At 44.1% G+C, this 24,887-nt stretch overlaps 1 protein-coding gene across 2 annotated transcripts in view; it reads right to left on the bottom strand.

Moving 5' to 3' along the window:
* Positions 1 to 24,887, bottom strand: part of Tmem178b (transmembrane protein 178B) — a 398,102-nt gene that overhangs the window by 264,753 nt on the left and 108,462 nt on the right. For both annotated transcript variants that reach the window (XM_023567511.2, XM_063250614.1), the window contains exon 2: positions 19,233 to 19,346. In XM_023567511.2, coding sequence (XP_023423279.1) covers positions 19,233 to 19,346 — 114 coding nt within the window. The remainder of the gene's footprint in view (positions 1 to 19,232; positions 19,347 to 24,887) is intronic.

Genomic DNA, 24,887 nt, shown 5'->3' with positions numbered 1-24,887 from the left:
CTTCTATTGCTATACAGGAATGCTGCAGAGAAGTTACCATGTCAAATATAAACAGGAAAGAGAAATGGCTGTATTGAGTGCAGAATTATTTTACTAAGCAAGTGTTTATTTTTATGAGCCATCTGCAATTTTTCTTAAGGTTACACACTGAGTAACTGCAATCATTGATTACATTAATGGATTACCTCTGGAGAAGGAATCTAATTACATTTTTGCACAAATTGCAAAATGTAGATTAATTTCAAACTTCCTTGCAACCCTGTGGTTCTTTCTTTGAGCTTGGTGATGGGACTCTGGATCCGGAGGCCTACATCATGGTAAAGAAGCCAGAACCTGGAGACAGCTTGTTCTGTCACTCAACAAATATTCACTAAGTTCCTTGCTTTCTGCATGCACCAGCTCTACCCAAAGCACTAAAGATGCAAACAAGACAGTGTTTCTCCCCGAGTTTCCCATGGTGTTAAACAGCTTCAAGAGCCATAAACCTCCAAATAGTACTGCACCCATTTAAGTAGTCGCTAGCTTTCTTTTCTGAACATTAGGTAAAGTATGGTGCCTCCAAACCAAGAGTTATCTAGCCCTAAAAGGAAAGTCTGAAAACATGGGAAAAGATTAAATAGCAGGAAACGTAAGAGGGCAACTATGGTCAGGTGGCACCCTACCAATGCCTGATCAGTTTACTCAGAGGTAGCATCAGCAAAGGACTGGGAAGCTAGAGACAAAGCAAACAGAGAACTTTGAAAAGAAGAAACACAAATGGCTAATAACCATTTCTCAACCTCAATTCTTTCCACAACACAGTAATAAAAATTTCAAAAATGAATAATTATTCTTCATCAATCAAATTACCATATATTTAGGGTCAGCAAAAGAATTTTCAATGTAGGTAAAATTGAATAAAATTATAACCTGGCTTAACTTTTCTAGAAAGCAATTTGGAGCATGACCGAGCAAGAATCTCAAAAAAATGTTTATATCTTTTGAGCCAGTAGTTCTTGGTTTTGGTATTTACTCTACACAGATTATCAGAAATATCATTAAAGGTTTATACACAAGGATTATTACTATAACATTAGTGTAACAGCTCAAATTAGTTAACATAAATATTTAAGTTTAGAGGAAAGATTAAGTGAAATATATATGTATCCATATGGTAGAATATTACAAAGTCATTAAAATTATGTTTATGAACTGTTTTGATGACAAGGGAAAATGTTGATCATACAATTATAAACAAAATGAAGAACATAAGATTACATATATTATTTATACTATGGAAAACACAGGGAAATGCAAAGGATAGTCAACTATATGAATATATTGATGAAGTTTTTCCAGTTCTTTATACTTTACTGCCAATTTTTTTATAATAATCATGCTTTAATTTGATAATCAGGAGAAATGAAATAAGCTGATGGAAAATAACATATAAAAGGAGAGGGAAATGTTAATATAATAAAGAAATTAAAAAAAGGATGTCCCCCTTTTTCCATGGAGCTGGGTAAGGGAAGTAGTTACAGAGGATTGAAGTCATAGATTTAAGGTTCAGATCACCAGGAAATACTTGCTGCACAGAGTGGCAGCAAGCTACTGTCTGTCTGTCTCAAATTTCCTACCTCCTTTCAAGACTAACTGGATTGATCGGGAGAACATGGCGGACAGACAACAGCAACTTCTGAACGCTCTCTAAAGGCTCGGCTCAGAGGCCAGGAATGATGCGGACTAAAGAGATACGAACCAGTAGAGATATGCTCTGCTGACTCAGGAACAAACTGGGCTGAGAGAATCCAACTTGGAATACAGTCCTGGCGCTAAAATAGGAACAGAAAAATCTCGGTGTGGAGGCTCGACTCCGCGCCATTAGAAACCGCGGTTTGGATTTCCCGCCGCCGCCCGGCGGCCGGCTACCTCCACAGCGGCTCAGCAAGGAGAGACGCGACCGCCGAGCTCTGGAAACGGGAGTCTCCAAACGGAGTCCCCACGCCATCGGAAACCGCGGTTTAGATTTCCCGCCGCCAGGCGCCCGGCTACCTCCAGAGGGGCTCGGCAAGGAGAGACACGCAGAGGCTTGGGAACGGGAATCTGCGAACGGAGTCGGAAACGCGACGGCCAGGGAGGAAGGCTGACTGGTGGCGAGGTGAGCGAGGAACTGACTCCCTACCGCAGTTTGACTCCAGCGGAGGTTTTTCTGGGCGCGGGCAGTCCTGTAAGAGCAGGGCGCGGTGGCAACTGCAGCCGCACATTTCCCTCTTGGACGGGATTGGTGAAAGGTGCCTGGCCGGAGGGACGCTGCTCGCGGACTCCCTAGGCTGGCCTAACCCAGATCCCAGAGCCTGACGGTGGCCCGGAGGAGCGACCGACTCCTGCGTAGGCTGCCTCCTCCGCAACTCCCTGGGGCGCAGCGGTGAGCGGGAACAACTAGCCAGCGCAATTTGATCAAGCTGTGGCTGGCAGGCAGGGAAGCCGGGCCTCCTGTGTAAGATTACATTTTATAAGGAACAGAAAATATGGGGAAGGGAAGCAACAAAAAAGGCTCCTCAACCCCCAATCCTGAGAATCAGGCAATTGTGGACACTGCACCATTATACATTAAGCGCCATTTAGAGAGCCTCATAGACCAATTCAGGAATGAAGTTATCAATGACCTGAAGCTAGAAGTATGCAGAATAGTTAGAGAAATGCTAAGCACCACCCAGGAAAAAGCGGATGGTGGAATGGAAGAACAGAAAAAGAGGGGAGAATTGCTTGATGGAGAAAACAGAGAAAGCATTGAGTATGTGAAGCAGGTGCAAAGAGACTATCAAGAAATTAAGAAGTCTACCCAAGACTGGCATAACAGCTTGAAAGAAACTAAGGACAGACTATCTGAATTGGAGGGCAGACTTGAAACATGGGAGAATGAAATGAAAAACTTCTTAAAAATAACAAAGAAACACACAGCAATAATACAAAGACAAGAAGATGATAAGAGGAGCCATAACTTAAGGATTAAGAACATAAAAGAAGAAGTAGGGACACAAACAAGTGAACTACAAAAGCTACTCACAGAAATAATCCAGGAGAATTTTCCTAATTTAGCAAAAGGTGAAGATACTCAAATGTATGAGGCATACAGGACCCCAGCTACCTACAACCCTAACAGAGAAACACCCAGGCATATAATAATAAAAATTCCAGAAATTCAATACAAGAACAGAATATTAAAAGCTGTAAGAGACAAGAAACAGATCACTTACAAGGGAAGACCCATCAGAATTACAGCAGATTTCTCTTCACAAACCATCAAATCACGAAGAGCATGGGGAGAAATAATTCAAGCTTTGAAAGATAATAATCTACAGCCAAGATTGAGATATCCTGCACAACTGTCCCTGGAAATTGATGGAAACACGAGGTGCTTCCAGGATAAAGAGGAACTGGGGGAATTTGCAACCACCAATTCAACCCTACAGAAAGTATTGCAGGATATTCTAAAAAAAGAAAAATACAAAGAACCCAGAAATAGGGGCGGGGAGGCCACAACGAATGGAGCAGAGAACAAAATGAAGAAGACAAACTGACAGCTACTGACAGAAAAAGAGCTCAACAGAAATGAGACAGAAGATTGGATGATAGGAACAGCTTTTTTTTGGAGAAAATGACATCTTAATAGGTAATACTGATTTAGTACCATCTTGTTTTGAAGTCTCATCTAGCTTTTGTTCTTCTGTCTCCAATGGTCTAAACAGGTTGTATCTTATTGGATTTTGTTATGTACGATAGTATAAGAAAAAACCTTTTAAAGACAAGGAGATTATACAGAGACCATTGTTCATTTTCTGTTAGTCGATTCTAAATACTCTATAATGCTGTCATTCTCTTAAATGGATTTACATTGTTTTGATATACTTAATGCTACAGTATATGAAGTTGTACTCAAGGACTTCAGGGAGGGAGTCAATATGGTAACTATTTTTGGGTCAGGATTAGCTGGTGGTGAAACACTATTCTGCTTAAATGGTTATGTTTTGATCTGCCCTGTTTCGCTGTTATGCCCTCCTTTTTCTCAATCTCCACTCCATTATTTACTTTTTTATTTTTATCCATTTAATTAAAGGGAAAAATATAGCAGGATATAATATAGTAACCCACTTTGACTTTCTATTATCTCGATTTGAAGCCCTGTATTACTCTCACCATCTTGTTTTTGACTGAGGTTCCTATATTCTGTTTTGCTGGATAGTATCAGGTTCGAAAGTTTAGACATCAGCTGAGAAGATAATGAGATTCATTATAACGCCCATTCTCGTTGACTTTTATCTACTTTTGAAGACCTACAATATCTCCAATGTTTTGGTTTTGTCGGTTTTATTCTTTACGGTTTTGTTCAATTGTATTACAACTAATGATATAGGCAATTCTATTAGAAATAGCGGGAGGCATTATGGTAACCATTGTTGATCACCTTGTATTATGTTCTTATATTATCTATTATGTCCACCCTTTTGACTTGACCGATTCTGTTCTGTTATGTCACATTTGGTTTTACTCTCTTCCAAAAAAGCAACAAGAATCGTGGGAGCAATGAAACCCAAAATGTGTAATAGTCACTGTACAAAAGAGAGGAAAAGAAAGTGCTCTAAACTATATAACTGCATGTATATTTAAATGTATAAGATAGAAAATGATATCACAGAGTTTTATTGGATCATTGAACAGAACTGTTTGCAGTATCATTGTTGGAATGTCCACTCTACAAGCTTTAATTTTGTGACTTAAACAATTATTTCTAAGATGGCAATATGTAATCCATTAAAAAAAAAAAAAAGACTAACTGGATTTACTGTTAGATTTCAATCTCCGCAATAAGTTTTAAACTTGGTCTGGTTCTGACATTCTCAGAGTCTTATTTGATTCCACCATCTTGGGCATCCAAGAGGAATCCTAACTGGTCCTAGAAACGTTATACATTAACCCAACAAACAAAAGTTTCAAAAGAACCACAGCATTTTTCAAAATATAGCATTATTGTGATCAAATTTTTGTACAATCAAATACCCCCCCACCTTAAAAAATCAAAACAAATATGACTGTAATTAGTTGGCTTTAGTTCACATTCTTCCTCTGGTGGGAGACTCCATCCCCTGAACAGACGAATTAGTCCTGGAAAGCCTCTAAAAAGGGTGCCCCATCTGTTCAGCACTTACCTTTCACTCAGTAAACTATAAATGCTTAATGATGAGGCCAACCGTGATGACTAAGTTGATCAATAGTGAGCACAAAGACTGCATTTCATTTCCATGCATTGCCAGGATGGTTCCCAGCAAATGGATGGAAACCACCCGTAGGGAAAAGACAGCCCGCCGCTCCTTCCTGCCACTTCACTCACCCTTCAGCCACCCCCAGCTGGTGGCAGCTCAGAGTTCCCCAAGTGGTGGGCTGGGGTTATTAGGAGACCCTGTTGGAAGTTCTGATAGCTGATACAGAGGTTACTGGCCATTTTCTCACTGGTATCCTTTGCCCATACAATTTTAATAAGCTCAACCGCAAGAAGGGAAAAAGGAGCCTGGAACCATACTGAATTATTCACAGCTCCAATCCCATAGGTAGTGGAACCCCATTCCTGAAAGTAAAAGATAGCTGCTCACTGATTATCCTCCCTCACGACCCCTAGATGAAAATCCAGTTTTAAAAGCAAAAGATAAAGTCTACCTTTGTAAATGTGGGTTTGCAAACAATTCGTGAATTTATAAATTATGTTTCAGCTGATTTTTTTCTCAAGAATAATTTTGATAGTTTAGACTTATTTGGAGAAAAAAGTATAGACTTTGGATTGGCCTTGGCATTATTTATTTAAACAGAATACATATACATACATGAAAACTAACTTTTTTATGGACTAACAACTCTGATTAGTGGACTCGTTTAATAATAAAAATGAGGGTTTGCCTTCAGGATTCTAGGTCAAAAAGGTACAAGGTTCATACATTTATTAGATGCCTTAAGCCATTTTCTGTAACTATAATAGAAAGCCTGGCACTAGGTAATTTATGAAGAAAAGAGGTTTACCTCATAATTCTAGTCTAATTCATAGCAAAAATGGACATGCAAATATGTGCTAAGAAGGTAAAACACAAGGATGACCTCACTTTTTACCTTGTGGTAACCAATGTGCTCTTGTGGTAACCAATGCAGTACCATGAGAAAGACATTAATCCCTCTCAAAAACCTAATTACTCCTTAAAGTTCTCACCTTCCAGCACTCCATACAAAGACAATTAAGTTTCCCCATGACCTACAGAAGGGACAAATCATATTCAAATGCCTAGGTTGAATTAGCTTTTCACACACACACACACACACACACACACACACAGTTTCTGGGTATGGAAAGAGAAATGTAATCCAGCAAAAACAGTTTGTTCTTGATGCTTTAAGGAAAGCTTGTTTTCCAGGGGTTATGTCCATACCCGTGGTGACAGTGGTTCTTAGAGACACTGTGCTCCCAGGTAGTAGGCTAGAGAACAGCTGCATGAGCTTGCCCAGACCCCATCCACATGCTCCAATATCTCATCTGCCTCCCAAAAGCTCGTATGAAAGCGTAGCCACTTCTTAGCTGGTGACCTCGCATCCTTATGCTATTGCATCATCGCACATATCCCTACTGAGAGGCTGAACAAAACCCACTGTCTCAGGCCTACGACACCCCAGAAGGCTGCTCAGAGTCCAGACTGTCTCTTCATCCATCCCATTCCTGGCTGACAGATGAATTTCTTAAGGGATCATGAAGTCTCATCACTCACACCTCATGGCTCTCCCAAATGAGTTGTTAACTTCAGTTTCCTCATCTTTCAGATAGGTCGTTTATTCATAGTACAGGTGGGGTCCAAGGTAAATAATCATGTCCAGGACTTGCCATGGCTGCTGGCATGTGTTAAGCGATCAGTATCTGCCATTTGTTATTACATGCGTACACAAGCTCTAAGGAGAGCAGGGACTGCCCTTTCCCCATCCAAAGCTGGAAATCATTCCTGGTACATGATAAATGAACTCTACATTTTACTCAAGTAAATGACTGGAGTGTTCAGTCCATGTCAAATGTCACTGTTCCTGACCTGCTATCCACTTTCCTTCCCTGGGAGACACCAATGGGGTGTGGTGTTTGTCCCCCACCATCCTGAGTCAGTGTCACTTCTCTGTGCTCTCTGGGAGAGTAGGGCCTCCCTGGACTCTTTCACCTCTACCTCCAATGCTATGCATGCCACAGACCCTCAGTAAACACCAAGAGCAAAGGGCTGGCCTTACAGGTCATTTCAAGAACCACCAGGGACTGCTCATTAGCCTGAGCGACAGAACACTGACCAGGACTTACAAACACTGAGAATTCCAGCCTCTCTAGTTAGATTTCACAAGGAAATAAGCAGGTAGGTAATTTTTTAAACAGCGCATTTCTGTTAGGTCAGCTAAGCTAAGCAAAGAGTTAAATCTCAACCCTTAACCATAACCAGAGGTCGCTCCTCCTTCTGATGTGAAGTGATTTTTACTTTGTAGAAATAAAAACCTCCCTTGAGGGCAAGAACAAACGACAACATAGCATGGGAAGAAGCTGGCATGCAGCATGCATGTGACTGACACTCAGATTAGACCAGGCTGGGGTGAGGGATAGCAGAGGTGTTGGTACAGAGCTGCCTGTAGGGACACAGTGTCAGCATTACACTTGTGAACAATGCCTGGAGGACCCCTTCCGTCTCCTCTGCCTGTTCCCCCAGAAGGATATGCCCTGAGCTCCAGGCAGGGATCTGGTGGACAACTGCTTTGCCTGGTTTCCTTGGCGACCATGCAGGCTCTGGAAGCTCCAGGATGAGGGGGTGGGGTGCCAAATGTAGATGCTGATATCAAACATGGTACCTCCACACCCGTGTTTAACAGCCCCTCGGCTTCAGAAGTTTACACACACAGCTCTCACTGTTCATTTCTAATTTGGTGCCAGGTGCCCAACAAAGAGCCTCTGAGAAATGTTACACAATTAGCCTCATTTAACCAATGTGAGCAGAGACGGGGGCCTGACACTGCATGCTCCCTAGCACCAAGGACACTCGATGTCCCTTGGTTGGGTTTCAGGATTTCATCCAAGCCTATACACCAAGGGGCACTCATTAATTTTGTATCAGCAGCTTGTCATGAACTGAGACCAAGGGACAGGGAACTGGCTTTTACTGTGGGGGCTGAGCACATCAGATTTGGACGTCTGGCCTCAGAATGACAAATGGTGGGGGAGGGGCATTCAGAGGCAAAACTACCTAGAAAGTAAAGTATCCCGTTTCAAAATGGCTGCTATTCTCAAACCTCATTTGTGAGTCACTTATTTAGAATTCAGAGCCCATTTCCAGAAAAGTCATGTCTGTTATAAATGATGATTGGGTTTTTAGGCTAGTCCACAAAAGCCTATTTAATTCATAATGTAGATGAAATACTGTACATTCACAATGAAAAGCAATAGAAAAAACCCTGTTGTGATACCAGTAATTGAATGAAAAAGAAAAACAGAAAAGTAGAAAATAAATAGCTTTCTTTTGCTTCTTTTAAATGCTAGAGCCCTAAGATGGAGGCAGTGACCAGCCTGGGTTCTGAGGGGGAGGTAGACTCCTCATGCTACTAGGAGACAGCAATCCTTTTGGAGAAGGGAAGGAAAGGAGTGGATGAGCTCCCTAGGGTGAGGTGAAGACCACGAACTGGGCAGCCACAGCAGCCTGGCTTCCAGTTCTCTACTTCTTCTCGTAGCTTTAGTGAAGGTGCTGGTCCTTCTAAGCCACAGCTATGTCTCCAGCAAACTGACTAGCTGAGACAAATGTCTGCATGGAAGGCATGGTGCCAGCCTCCACTTACAGAAGGGCTTGCTGCTCAGGTTCTGGGAAGGCTGCTAGCCGTCAACAACAGGCCCCCTTAGGGATTACCCAGACACAGCCACATGCCCACTGCCATGGCCCGCATTCTAGAAGGGCCAATGTGGGAGGCATAAAGACACAGTCATTTCAGCAAACACAGGAAAGTCTGAAGGGCTATTCTTGGACCTCCAAGGTGTGTCCCTACCCCTGCATCCCAACCTGGCCTCTCCCTGCTATGGACCAGACACTGAGGCTGATTTCTAAGAAACTCAGCCTGTGACAGCCTCGCCTAGATTAGAGAGGCGGACCTAGGTCAGCTGAAAATTCTAGCAACACCCCATATAGTACTGGAATTGGGGCTTCTGGGAGCCCAGGGGCAGAATGACAAGGAAGGACCTGGAGAATTCAAAGAGATGTGTTCTATCTTCCTACTTCATTTACTGTCTCATCACTAAGACACAATAATCAACATCCACAACTTAAAGAAGGAAAGGTTTATTTTGGTTCATACTTTGTAGAGGTTTCAATCCAAAATCAGGTGGATGCAAGGCAGGATGACATAGCAGAAAGGCACTGCACAGGGGAAGCAGCTCAGGGCATGGCAGGGGGAGCAGAGAGAGATCAAGGCGGGAGTAGGGAGGGAGATTCAGCCTTCCAGGTCACGTCCCAGTGGCCACCTCCTCCCACTAGGCTACATCTCCCAACACCACACTTGGCTATAAACTCATCAGGGGACCAGTCCACAATAAGCATCAGCCCCCATAATCCACTCACCTCCCAAAGCCCACCCTGGGATGCAGGAGGCTCGGGAAGACATCTAGATATGAAATTTAACACTCCCTGAAAATGGTCAGGTATGCAGATAACATCCAACGTTGTGCTTTTAATGTATGTGTGTTCAGAACCAAAAGTGAATAATCTAGAAATAGAACTTATATGAAAAATGGGATAATTGTTTGTTTGGAGCTGCTCTGTCTTGTGTGGCAACCACTGGACATGTGACTACTTTAATTTAAATTAATTTATATCACATAACACTTGAAATTCAGTTTCTTGGTTGAAGTTGTCATATTACAATACTTAATAGCACATGTGGGTTGTAGCTACCACCCAATTTAGATTTGTATTACTACAGGAAATCCTTTTGGACAGCACTAATTGGAGAATTGGGTTTTGAAGCATCTAAGAATGCCTGAATTGTATTCCATATCAACTTTGCAAAGAAGGCTTCTTAGATAAGCTTGCATAGACAGTGAGACAAAACAAGCACTGTGCCACTAAGCTAAAATGACAATTAAATTTCAGGGGAAGACAACAAAGATAGCAAATAGCAAATAACATAAGGAAGAAGGTCAGCCTGCAAAATCATCCATTGAAGCCCCTAGCCCCAAACATCTTAGCTCCATCTGGTAACGCCACCATAAGACAGTACTGACGCATGCCCAAACTCGTCAGTTCATGCAGCCTCTCTTCTCAGGCATGAGCTCCGAAATCTAATCCCTCCTCCTAGAAGCCAATGCTGCCTGTCACTGACTGACTCCATGATCAATGGCACTTGAGCCTACGGCCTCAGCAGTGCTTAGTGGTCTTTCTGGGAGACCCTGTGCTCCCCACTGGTCTCTGCTTCCCCCAGTATCACAATGTCACCCACACTGCTTCTCTCTCCCTCCGACAGCAGCTGTTTTCCTCTGCCTGAGCCCTCCATTCTCTATACCCCCAACAGCCTCAGAGGATTCTCTCTTTGGAGTATGTTTTCACTTCTAAAAAGAGATCTGCTCACAGCACATATCGGTGGCTCCAGGTTTCCTAAAATGCAGGGCTGGGCTACAACAGAAATTTTTGGTTCACTTCTGCACAGTATCAACTCACACTGTGTTTATCTTCAAAGCTCTCAAATGTGACTTTTTAGACACCCAGTACATAAATCTTCTTTCTGAGACTCATGTTATTGTTTAAACAGAGTTCTTACTGGACACGACTGATAAATTAGAAGGCTGCTTCTGCTGTTGCTATCCCACTGAGGATCTCAAACGCTGATGATTTTCTACTCTGAAGCTCCTTTCACAATATGCCATGCCGCTGCCAGCAAATACAGCTCTCAGCCACTTTCTACTCCCACACTATAAACAACTGAGGCAGGCTCCCTCCACACACCTGTGTAAACAACAGACACACAACAGATCCTCCAACACACACAGCCATGTACAAGCCAGACCACCCACATAGGTTGCACAGAGTGGAACAGCAAAGCTCCTGCGTCAATGAAATGTCATGTCAGAGATGTTTCCCCCAGACTCCATGGAAAATTTAGGGCCTGAGACAGTCCTGTGCCCCAATATGATAACACCTTAGTGCTATGCCATCGGACTGTGCAGAGTTACCAATATCATTTTGTTCACTTTGAATCATATAATAACTCTCAAGGCAGATGTTACTACCTGCATTTTACTGGTGAGTGTACTGTGTTCAAAACACTTAAACATTTGCCCAAGGTCTTACGCCTAAAAAAACGGCAGAGCTAGAACTCAGTACAATGTCCCTTGCATTTGGTGGGGCTATTCTGAATGAGGGAAGTATGCTGGTGACACAAGACAGAGATTTGAGGCAAGATGCTAGTATGAGTAACTATATGACACAAAAAGGTAATACACCTCACCTCTTCTATGCTGTTTTATTCAACTAACAGTGAGTCACACAGATAAAAAGAAAATTTCCAAAGCTATAACTGAATGAAAACTACCAATAAATTTCACACAAATGAAAGTCCTGCTTCTATGTGAGAAATGCAACACTGTCTCTCTCAATTCTCACCCAAAGCCCACCCTTGCTCTTCCTGCCTGAGCTGTGTCAGTACACAAAAGCTCACATCAAAGTCCTCCAAGTCAAAGATTCAGTCTTGAACTTTAAGGTGTTAAGAATCACACAAGTTTCCAGCTGCCTGGCTAGAGATTCTGACTCAATATGTGTGGGCTAATGCCCGAGAATTCCCCTCATTAACAAGTTGCATGCTGATGGGGCTGCTGGGTCACAGATCACATTTAGTACCACTGGTCTTGACTGTGATAAGACCATTGCCAAGACAACCTAGAACTTGTGTTTTTTTTCTACTACACTCTCTCTGTCTCCAGTTACTTCCTCTCTGCCCTCTTCGTATTCACAATGCCAATCCCAAATCCAGGACCTATCCTCCTGCCTTGTTAGTACTTTTGCCCTATGTACCCTATAACTGGTTTCTCTTTCTTCATACTTTATCTCCCTGATACTCTGTACTTCTCACAAACTTGTGGCTTTATTTCCTTTGCCAACCTTCGTCCCTGAAAATTGAATCATGCAGTCCTGAATCCCCAAGCAGCACCTCCTATCCACGTATCTGCTGACTTACCTTGATGCCAGTTGTCTGTCTACCCAGATATCTATGCTTGCCTAACCAAGATTTCCTTTTGCTGAGCAGTCTTGGCTGAAAAACTCAGCTCCTAGTACTCTCTCTTCTCACTGGGGCAGTTTGCCTGGATGCTGAGCTCTGATTGCTCTGTTACAAAGGACCACCAACCCGCTTGTTTCTTTTTCAGCACTGGCGAGCGGACAGATCCCTGGAGGGCAGAGTTGAGGCAGATCAGAAACCTCCCCCACTTTTTCCTTACTGTAATAAACAGGTCATACCTCTGTGATATGGTAGTTTTATATTACATCCTACTTTTATCTCCCCACAATGAATCCTTGCTGATTTGAATATGGAAGTTAGAGCCCATAGTGTATACAGGTCAGCAACATTAGTCTTCACTCTCTGGACAATTAATAAACATTAAGCCACAACCAGTTTGATCCCTTGCCTAGTTGACACGTAGAAATACTGTATATCATCCAATTTAGAAAGAAGAATATCTTTTAGCATCCCCTCCAGCACTTATCATGGGGTTTCTCAGAACAGGCACTCCATGAATACTGAATGAATCAATAAACAAATGGATGAAAGAGGACTTTGGGGTTGTGCCCAGTTTTCCATGGTGATACCGAAATCAGCAGGCTCAACCAGAAGAAGCAATTCCCGATCTGTAGAAGCTGAGGGAATGCCTCCAGCCCAGGTTTTTAACTAATTCCTGGCACAAAATTGGACCTGCACACTCAGATGAATTGTGGCTTGAAAACTGCAATTACACCAGCCCAGCCTTGCTTTTTTTTTCCTGTACATGAATGCCTCTAATACTAAAGATTATACTGTATCCTACTGCATACTTCCTTCCTTCCCTGTTCATTGGCCATCTCAAAAAGAAATGTTCCTCCTTGTGCACTTCATTTTAATCATTTTCATCTAGCCACTCTAGCTATTTGAGTAGGTACAATCAACAGCTGCATGTGTAAAGCATCTCCATCTCTCTGTAATCACCTCCCCATCTTTTCTTTGAGTGAGTCACCTGAAAAATTAAAAAGATAATGCCCAGAGAAAATATCCAAGGTATTAATACCTGAGCTCAAAAGGTTCCTCTAATTAGTGAACCTATTCTCCAGCAGAAGCTTGAGAGAGTGGGACACAGCAGAGGTGAATGTCGGCAGGAAGAAAAGCTACACAGGAGAGAACATATCCCCAGGTAAGTTACTGCTGCAAGGGCAGGTCTATGTGTTTATCACATTAAGGGGTTTGTGCTCTCTACCTGGCTTGCTGCTGTAATGCTGCAAGAACTCTAGGAGGACAGGCACAGAGCAGCCTGTGGCTGCAGGCTGTGGGTGTCACACAAGGTTTACAGTGTTCCTGCAGGAGCTGGGCCAGGGAGAAGTGGAATGGTTTGCAAAGAGCAAAGAATTTCTGTTACCAGGTAACACATGGTGATGATGTGTTGGTTGAGTATTGTGCTACCAAGCTTTCCCAGCTCGGGATGGCTTCTTGCTACTGATGACCCCCATGGATGCCAATCTTGCAAGCAAGAGGCAGTCCCAACAGACTGCTCGCCACAAGAAATTCACACTGCTAGGCTCAAATGCAAGAAAGCAGGGGAAGGAAAATGGCTGATGCTTCAGGGGACCAAAGATTCAGAGATCCTGGATGTTTACCTCCTTAGGCTGTTTTACATAACACCAGCCAAAAGCAGAAGGAAAAGAATAGCTGCAGGACAGAGTTCAGACCTTGATTCTGAGTTCTACGCAGGCTCCTGAGATGGAGGTGGGCTCTCTGGACAGCCCCTCCCTTCCTGACCGGCTTACCTTATCTGCAAAGGAGTTGTAACAATGCAGACTGGACTCCAGGGAATAAACCCAGATCACCTCCAACCAGCGTTACCACTGATGTGAACAAAGAAATGGATACCATTGTACTTGCTGGTAGTTATGTCCCAAGCCCTTAAGTCTACAACATTCATCTGATCACAACCAGGGACAGCTGGGGCAAAGGGACCAGGAGGCCAAGATGTTCAGGGCTGACTGGGAAAAAAGACCAGAGAAGCTGGCTACAGATGAGCAGGCTGGGCTGGCAACTCTCCGGTCAGTCCACTAGAAAAATCTGTCTCATCTCTTTTCCAGTGGCAAAGAACCCACAGAAGTCCAAGGTCACAGGGCTGATCCAAGTGGGAGAGGGACAAGGAACATCTGGGTCCAAGAAGTAGGCAGGACCTGGGGTGACTGGAAGGCGTCTAAACAGCACTAGGGAGATAAGGTTTAGTGCAAGACCCTCTAATTCTAGAAAGAGAAAGAGTGAAGAAGAGGGCATCGGAGTGACCAGATGAGAGCCCAGGTAGAGCTTGGCCACCCAGGTGTGTTACTCATGGAGTATGAGTTCTCCAATAGTAGCAAGACTCATGGGGCTCCTTGTTACATACAAGCTTGGTGGGACTGGTCCCCAAGACGGAGCTGTCCTGCAGGCAAGAGTCAGAGAAGAACTTCCGGGAGCTGCAAAGGTTTTCGGGTACCTCTAGCAGGAAAAATATCCAGGGCTGGGATTTCTTGTCCCTCTTTGGATACACCAAAATACCTTCACTCATTCACAAAGTCTGTCTCCATCTCCACCTTCCCTGTCCCCCACTTCTCATCCTGTCCCCCACTTCTCCCCCTGTCTTCTAACTAGGCTTGACTTTCACTACAATCCCTGCACCTGGCTTCAGGGTAGCTTCTCGGCACCCATGTTCTTTGCTCCACTGGTAACATGACCCCTGCATGTGGGACCCCCATGCTGTGAACAGTGGCAGCTCCTCCACTTGGTCCTATTCTGTGTCCAGGGCACCTCAGCAGGGTCCGCTCCAGAAATTGCCATCCAAGCCAGCATGGGAACCTTGTCAGGGCAGGAAGTCAGGAAAGGAAAGCATATTTCTCTTTGTCTTTGTCTTTCTCTTTCTCATTCTCTTTCTCCTTCTTTTTCTTTCTCTTTTTCTCTTTATCTCTCTCTGTCTCTGTCCCTCTATCTCTATCTGTCTCCCTTCCTCCCCCCATCTCTCCCTCCCCCTCAGCTAGAAATGTGCCAATGAACATCCAATCTAATTAGCTGAACCCTCAGTCTTGACAGAGGCTTCAAAAAAAAGTCTCTAGCTTCCTTGGCTCACAGCCTCTCAAAAGATAACAGAGAAGATCTGATTGCATCAAAGTGGAGCCTCAGCTCTGAGATTCTCACATCCAGCAGCAATCAACTGTGAGCTCAAACCTCCATCTTACGCAGGCCAAGTAGAATGAGAAAATCTGAGTTCATAAACACAGTGACAGTGAGTCCCAGAGACCCAACCTGAAAATTTGGCCACAGCTACCTCCCTGCCAAGCAGATCAGGAGATAGGGTGAAGAAGGTCCCCTCGCACATCTTCCCTACAGGTGTCAGCCCCACAGCTTCTGGCAGACTATGTTACCATGGTCCTGCCAGACACGTGAGGGAGGCTAGGAGGCCAACGACTGGGATCAGGCAGCCAGGGCGGGCTGGCAGGGCCATGGTAACAGAATGGCCTCTGGTGCTCTCGGGGTTGCTTGAGGATGCAGAGTTCTCCAAACAAGTGCGACCACCTCAGACTGACACATGAGCTGTGAAAAGCCTGGGGGCAAAGGTTTTAGTCAGAGGAGGGAACAGTGCTGCTGAAAATGCCCTACAGTGCCACCCAGCTCCCCAGGCCACTCCAGCTACTGGTAATCAGCTTCTGTCGCGTACAAAGCATTAAACCAGACAAGCCATCCAAACAGGGCCCTTTCCAAGTTCACCTCCCAAGGCTGCCTGTGCTCTCTCTGCTGGCCAGTGACACTCCTGCCCTCCTCCAGCCCTGGAGACAGAAGGAGGATCTCAGTGAGGAGCCCACAGAGGCGCCTGTCCCACCCCTGCCACCCACATGGGTTACTAGGACCAAGGGAAGGCAGCAGTGGACAGGACAGTTGTATTGAGGACAGAATCCTAGCTCAGGTTGGGTTCCTGCCTTCTTCTAGGGTAGGAAAAAGGAACAGGCTCCCACAATGTCTCTCCAGGATTGCCAGCCACGCCTGTCCTCAACTCATCCTGAGAACTCGGCACAAAGGCCACCTTCTACTCACCGCATCCATACCGGTTTGATCTTTGGCCTCTGCTGCCTCTGGAGCTTAACATGTATATTTAGATCTGCGAGCCTCATGGTGCACAGGTGGTTTCACCTGCTTTCACCAGGCTAGGGGGCGCAAGGGCTCACAGCTCTGCAAGCGAGCCTCCCATTAGTGGGCTTAACTTTCCAAAAAAACCACAACAGTTATAAACTAAGTCGTGCATTTTCCTATTTGAAAACATTTTCTCCACAACAATGGTTGATGATCAGATTGCATGTAAATTCCTGATGAAATACAAGAATACAAACTGAGGTGAACCAAAGTCTGAATACTTGCCAGAAGTTGTTTCACAAAAGACAAACTCAGACTGCTTTCCTTGGGCGAAAATTAATCTACTGAGAAAAATTACAGAAAGTAAGATATTATGGTCAAATTATAAAATGATAACTAACCTAATATCAAAATGAATTTATTCATTTGATCTCAGATATGAAAGCATGCAGAACTCTCAAAACAAGCAAAGAAATCAGACTTGGATTATTTTATTTCACTTTCAATGCTTGATAAAAGAGTCTGCTCATCTTTAACTGATGCCACTTTATGTCAGTAGGGGTTTCTATGCCCACTTCCCTCCTAATGTTATGAACATTTGACCTTTGAAAATTAACATGGACACTTACTGTCCTTCCTTGTCATGCAACTTTCCCAATCACACTTAGTACCAGTTTCCGATATCCACCTGCCCTCTAGCTCAAAACAGCTTTCATGAAATTCAGCCATGGCAAATGCTCTCTGCCAGTTTAATAGCCCATTAGGTGACTCGGGAAAGAGGCAGATGAATTCTTCACCAAAGAGTAGCATCAATTTACCCAACACTATGTGCCAGAGACCTTTACATAGATCAACCGTTCTGGTGGCTTTTATCAGTTAAAAATAGACTTGTTAGCACCCCAATTCAAAGCATAAGCTACACATTAGATTTTTCAGGACCCAGCAGCACTACAGTTGGAGAATGAGCTTCCTGGAGGCATACAGGGCTCAGAGAGGGCCCTCCCCACAAGCCTGTCTTTGTTGCTGCTATGTGACATGTTTTCAGTGACACCCCAATGGGTGAGCTCCTTGCATTCCAGACATCTACAGAGTGTACAGCCAGAAGAGTTCTACCAGGTTTCCCTTGAAGTGTATCTGTGCAATTTACACCAAAATAATTCTCCTTGCGGAAAATTCCACAAACTATCTTAATTGCTTGAAGCAATTTTCCTATGTTGTAATTACCTCATTGCCTTATAATTATTTGCTTTGTGAATGCCTCTCCACCCCCAAACTTCTCCACCCCTCAACTCAAATGCCTTAAAAGAGCTCCTGGGGGCCTTGGTATCCACCATGCCTGGCAGTTACAGAAACTCAGTAGCTTTGGTTAAACTGAGTTCATCTGAATTGAAACTTCGATGTCCATAACTTCTTCCTTCTTAGATTCCGAATCCCATTAGGAATCCCATAATCTGTTCAAGCTAAGTGGCAAATTAACAGGAATTACATATTTTGAAGATCTCTTTTAGGCTCCTATTGAGTGACTATGCTGGACCAATATATTGTGGGAAATAAGCAAATATTTTCATTTATTTATATATTTGGGTCCTTACATGTCTACCTCCATAAAGAAATTAATAACCTCAATTATTAGGATCTGTAAGGCAAATCTCACATTAGAGTTAAATAAGGATGTGGCACATTTAGCTCAGTGTCTGGCACACAGGAGTACTCTTTAAGCTCTCTGTCCCTATGTGCTGGTGCCCACAGCAATGGCTACAGCTTGCGGGGGAAGCAGTCTGCTGGCACCTGCTCTATCACTGCAGGCCAGAGAAGTACTGGGTAACAATCATTTGGATATCCAAAGTTTTCCCTGAAACCAGTGAATAACTGTTCTATTTTGTTTAATTTTTTTGCCTCTCACCCCTTCCCACTCTCCACACCATGCTATGGATAGTGAAAGTTAAACCAAAAAGGTGGACCCCACACATACAAACAAAACTAGGCCACACTAAAGAAAGATGTTCCAGCCCAAAAAGCTGCTTTCTTCAAATGTATCACTTACGGGATTCCTGATATGAAGAAAAAATAAAACATTCCTTTGCCTTTAAATGTAAACTGAACCTTCACTTTAGGTTGTTGAGTTTAAAAAAAAAAAAGAAAAAAAGAAAGAAAAGAGAAGAAAAAGAACACTTGACCACTGCAAGAGACGTGACGGGTTGCTTAGTCACAAAAGAGTCAGCAAGAAGATCTGTGCCAGCAAAAAGGAGGGTGCATCTGCCACAGACAGTGGATCCCCACGGCCAAAAAGCATAAAATAGCCAGCCTCGCCCTTTATCGTAATTTAACTCTCCATGGTGAAGAAATTCCCTAACCAATAGGCTCGACTATAGAATCTGATCTGTGCTAAGCAACCATGGGTAAGCCAAGGCCTGAAGCCCATCACTGGAGATTTGTAGTTGTTTCGTGCCCACCCACGTGCAAATCCCCAAAGTTATGCCACCAGCAACCACCAGCTCCTTTTGCAAATGACAACATGAGGCACTAGCAGGTTGCCATGATAATATTCCTAGCAACCGGGCAACATGCTGGAGTTAAATCCCACGAGCAAGTTCATTTGGGTAGGTGAAACCTTAAACGTATAGCAGGACAATACAATAAGATCGTTAGTTTTCCTTTGAGTGTGGCTGGGTTTTTTTAGAAGTAAACCCCGTAAATCTATAATCCAATCAAAGCTGAGGAAATTCTGACCAGTACAGTGTCCTGAGACTGTGCACAGATCCCAGAAGGCAGAGTATCCAGTCCCCCAAGCCATCCAGAGGTGACATCACACACAATCACAGCCAAAGAGGCTGAGGTGTACTTACGCAGGGCGTGCCACTCGTCCTGCCGGATAGTCTTCGTGATGTTAAATGTGAGGTTTCTGGGGATAGTTGCTGAGGAGTAGTGGTACTTGATGTACGTGCATCGCTCGATTTCTCCTGAAAAAAGAGAGGGACCCAAATGTTAATGACATTACAGTTGTGTCACAAAGAGTAGCTCTGGGATCTATTTTGCCTGGAGAAACTGACTTGTTTCATACCGGGCTTGGTGACACCTAGTTTAAATAAGATGGCTACACTGGCTCCAAAAAGGAAGAGAATCGAACCACAATCAACGATCTTTGATTAATTTTGAAAAATATATCTCTGAGATTATGCAGCGGTGAAAAAGAGCCAACATTTAGGCTCTTAGAAGCTATCTTTTAAAGGGGGAGGTACCCTTATTTTTCTGACCTTCCTAATAAAACCAACACACAAACTGAGATTTGCCATCAAAAATCTTTAACAGTCTCCACCCAGGAACCAGGAGAAACCAGCCTTGGCCTTCATAATAGCACCTGCTCTTTTAGCAGAAGTGCTGCATTTCAGCCTTCTGCACAGGGATGGGGTTATAGGAAATTTCTTCCCTTTTCTCTTTGCAGTGTCCAGAAGTCCTCTCACTTCTGACTAAAGAGTACTCAAGTCAATTTGTATCTCCTCAGGCTTCCTGGACAAAATTGTGGCACTTTAACTCAACACCCAGTCCAGTATATTATTATTAAATCAAAATAGACTTTGCCAGTCAAATTATTATTGTAGGGCAGAGATTCTCAAAGTGTGGCCTCGAAGTGTTTCCCCAAGAAACTGCGAGACAGGCAACTTCTCGGGCCCAGTCTGACATCTCAAAGCCAAAAACTCCAAGGTAAAGCCCAGTTAGGTTTTATTAAGCCTTCCAGCTGATTCTGTTATGTGTCAAAGTTTGAGAACTGCTGCCTTGGAGAATCTAACAGAATTACCAATGTATCAATTCAAAACTTCCCCACCTTTGCAAACTCCAAGAGGAAGGCCTGATTCGGAGGTCCTCTCTTGTTACCTTTGGTCTCCTGCAAGTATTGCTATTGACAATTGCTTATAACTAAAGAATATTAAAACTCAGTGTCAGGGCATTGTAAAGAATCAGGAAAGAATAATTTTTAAAGGTTAGGGGTTTTAAAATTTGGTTTTGCACCTGAATGGATTTTGGTGGTAATCCATTTTGCACCCCACTGATTTTCAATTTATAACAGGTGGCACCTGATTGAATTGTTTGACCCACCCCGATCCCCACCCCAGTCCACTCTCAGCAGGGAACCTGACAATGGGTGGAGTGCAATAATTTATACAGTGCCTCATGAAACCAATGCCTTATTGTAAATCATATCTGGCCAACTTCCCGGTTTCCAGTTATTGGTGGACATGCCTCAAATGGAACAGACAGACTTTTACCAAACAGGCAAAGATTTGAAAAGGCAGTGTGCACTCTTTTCCTCTGTTTTTAGTTTTTCATACTCCCTATGTCTGTCCCCTTAGCCCACAAACCTCCTGCAAGCCTCTCGAGGGTCCCAGCACACCTCCTCTCTCACCTTCATCCTGTCATCCTGTTTCCTTGACTTGCCAAACTTGAAGAATTATCTAGAATAATCTCCACTTCCTACACTCAGACTAACCCCTCACCCCTGCACACTAATTCCATCACAAATTCCATGGATAGCATCACTGGCATCTAGGCTACAGGAGCATCCCAATGCCTCCTCCTGCTCCTCCCTAATGATGCCTCCACTTGCTGACATCCACTGGTCACCAAATTCTGTCAGTAGTACTCCAGTAATGTTCCTGGAGTCTAATGTCTCCTTTCAGTCCCCACTTCCTCCATGGTAGTTGTCCTAATATGTGCATTATAATGGTACTTCAAAGCCAGGCTGAATATATGATGGAGGTCCCCTAAGATGACATCCCCTGCTGATGTCACAGCCATCTTCATCTGTAAAAGTACATGCTACCACGTTCACACAGTAACAAAATTACCTAACGATAGATTTCTCAGAATGGGTCTCCACCATTAAGTGATAGGTGACCACAGTGACCTATCTCAATAAACAACCACATTTGGTAGGAACTTATAAGTAGGAGAAAATTACCACCTGCTTTCTAGGCCAGTGGTTCCCAACATTACACATGTCATGAAGCTCACAGATAGGATATTTAGAAGACACTCTGGAATAAACAGACAAGGAAGCTCCTGTCCAGATTCCCTGAGAGCTGCAGGAATCAGCATTCCCAACACCCCTGGGCCCCATTCCTGGGACCATATTTGTCCCACCACCCAGGAGACTACATGACAGAGTTGCCATTATCACCATCTCTCTTTTTAAAATGAGCGAGTTCCACTTAAGAAGATTAAGTGATCATGCCAGGATTGGAGCCCAGGGTTGTTCAACAAGAACCTCCCATTCTGGAGCCATCCTCTGCTCAGAGGCCTCCCTGGACTTTGTGCACACAGGAAGAAACCCCACACTCCTCAGGCACAAAGCCCCCAAGCTCCACTCCAGCTCCCCTCTGGCCCCAGCATTCCCACCCCCAAGCTGCTCCTGGGGGACCTTCCCACTGCAGCCTAGTGTCCCACACACATCCCTTTACCTCTTCTCCCTAGGGATGCTGATCGTCCTCAGAAGGGGTGCAAATGGCAGCTCCAGAAAGCCTTCCTTGCATCTAGGAGGGGCCCAGCAGGCCCCAGCAGAGGCACTCACCCTTCTTTCCCCTCCTGCTCCCCTGTGCCTCCTCCTCATGCACCCAATGCACCAGTGGGCTGTGATTTATCTGTTTACACACCTCGCTCCCCCACTAGATTATGAGTTTCTCAAGGGCAGAGACGTTGTCTTATTCATTTATCTTTTCTCCCAGCCCCCAACACAACAAGGTAAGCACCTACACCAGACGCTCCAAATGAAGGCATGAATAATATGAGATGGCCTTGGTAAGACCATGGTAGCAAAAAAGCCAACTGTTTTTATTACATGTAGGTGAAATAATTGAAGCAAATAGAAGGTAATCAGTGAAAGGAGATGATTGCTCAGCACAGTGACTCACTGAACTGAGCAAATGTAATCAAAGGGGCAACTAGGTCAGTGGTTTGGGGGAAGAAAAGGGTGGGGGACTGCAGAAAAGAAATAAGCAAGAGGAGGAGGCTGTAATAAGAATCCTACCACCAACTGCCTGGGACAGGTTCAGTTGGGCAGGCTGTGTCTGCACAAGGGCATTTCCTGAATACTTGGGTGCTGAAATCCAGCTGCTGCTCTTTGCCAAGCCTTGCACCCTGATAAGGCAAAGGTTGGCTCTGCCTTTGCCAGAGGGAACTTCTTTATCTAATTTCCAAAACAGTGCCATATAGATAGCCACCATCCTACATGCAACCATTTCAAGATCAAATAAAACATTCCCTGGACTAAGCCCTGGAGCACAAAACCAGATTTCACTGGTGATGGCCAGATTGGTACCTGTCATTGTGTCTGAGAAAAGTTCTCGATTTCTTAGCTAAGGTCAGGCTCTCTCAGCCTCAACATAAACTCAACAAGTTGTCACAGGTTCCCAGCAAGTTAGAGCCAGCTCCCTGAGCCCCTACACCTGCAGCTCAAGAGCCAAAGTGGACAGAGGCCACATAACCTTCCATAAAAACAAGCAACTAGGAAACAGGTGATGGTGGCAGCCAGAGGACCTCCCTGGGACAGCAGGAACAGCCTGCTGGAGGCCTTCACTGTTTGCTTTGCATTGGAGATTTTAACATCCAGGTTTTGACAGCAATTAAATCTGAAAGAGTCAAATATTGCCTATGAAAAAAGGCAAAATATTTATCCATGTGTCTGCAGGTCCTGTTAGTGTGCTGGGTTTTTGTACACACAGGCACCATCTGGGCACCCAATACGTGTGCCCAGAATGTGGGCTTCCCAGTGCAAGCAGGTTTTCCTGCAACAAAAGATGTGGAGGGGCTACCTAGAGCATGATAGGGAAGCCCTACCTAGAAGAGGTCAAATCCACCTTCTCTGACACCTGCATCCCAACCTGGAGTCTCAGCAGTCCCCAAGCTGCAGTGGGGGCAGGACTGGGCCCTCACTCCTAAGCTGTTTCCTGAGCTGGTGATTGTCCTACCTGCCCATCAGGGTCCCAGTAAAACACACAGTGGCACCCAAACAAGGAACCAAGGAGAATTCTTTAAAATTTAACTCAATAACCTGACTGAAAACTGGGCAAAGGACTCGAACAGATGCTTATACAATGAAGACATTCAAATGATCAACAGATACATAAAAAGATGTTCAGCCTCATGAATTATCAGTGAAATGCAAATCAAAACCACAAGAGGTATCACCTACACCTGTTAGGATGGCTGCTGTCCAAAAACAAAAAAAAAAAAAAAAAAAGGAAAGAAAAAGGAAAAAGAAAAAAGATAACAAAGGTTGGCAAGGAGGCAGAGAAAATGAAACTCTTGTACATTTGCATGGGCATCTATGCTGGCTAAACCCCCATAGTAAACAGTATAGAGGCGCCTCAAAAATTGAAAAATATGGCTTCCATGTGATCCTGTAATCCCACCTCTATTAAAAAAAATCAGTGTCTCAAAAAGGTGTCTGCACACCCATGTTTATTGCAGTGTTATTTACAACATCCAAGATGCAAGTGCCTATTAATGGATGGATGATCGAATAAACAAAATGTGATGATTTTGGTAAACACACTGGAATATTACTCAGTCTTTAAGAGAGAGAGAGAGAGAGAGAGAGAGAGAGAGAGAGATGCTGCCATACATGAAGACCTAGAAGAATCAAATTCTGCATGATTCCACTTATATGAGATGTCTTGAACTCAGGAGCAGAGAATAGAATGGTGGGTGGCAGGGGCTGGGGAAGGTGGAAATGAGATTGTTCAACAGGCATAAAATTTCAGTTATCCAAGATGAGGAAGCTCTAGAGATCTTCCTTACAACACTATGCCTACCGGTAACAAAACTTAATTGCACATTCAAAAATCAGAGATGGGAAGGGAAGATGTAAGAATTTTTATATCTGAGCACATGGGTATAGAGACCAGAGGGGGACGGCGGAAAGGTCCTGAGGCTAACATCAGAAAGGGCGGCCATAAACCTGAGTTCTCGGTAGAGGAGGGAGCTGTCACCAGCAGCTGCAGAAGGTGGCCAAATGGAGAGAATGTCACAGCTCATTTGGGATGAGGGACAGGGAAGAAATATTCAACCTCTTTCTGCTCAGAGCAGCCCACAGGTGCTCAGAGCAGGGGAGGGGGCAGAACCCGGATGGGAATGGCAGCCAGAGTCCCCCTCATTCCTCTTTCTTCTCCTCCTCTTGCATCTCCCTGGACCTCCGTGGCAAAGGCAACCACAGGGACCCTGGATGAGGAGAAGTTTTCCATTCCTTTCTTTCCACTGCAAGTCTTTTTTTTTTTTTTTTTTTTTTTTTTGGTCTTTTTCCTTTTTATCAGTACCGGGGATCAAACTCAAGACTGCCTGCTTGCAAGGCAGGCGCTTATGCCGCTGAGCTAAATCCCCAGCCCCTCCACTGCAAGTCTTACAAGACCCAAGGCATAAAAGCAATAACTCACATCAAGTACTAGGTCCCTGAACAAAATGAGTGCTTTTATCAATGGCTGCTCCAAGACTGATCTAAAGATTCAGGA

The sequence above is a fragment of the Cavia porcellus genome, unplaced genomic scaffold (assembly GCF_034190915.1).
Source record: "Cavia porcellus strain 051 isolate PalLab524CR breed Dunkin Hartley unplaced genomic scaffold, mCavPor4.1 scaffold_6, whole genome shotgun sequence".
Taxonomy (NCBI): domain Eukaryota; kingdom Metazoa; phylum Chordata; class Mammalia; order Rodentia; family Caviidae; genus Cavia; species Cavia porcellus.
This window is presented reverse-complemented; position numbering and strand designations above follow the sequence as displayed.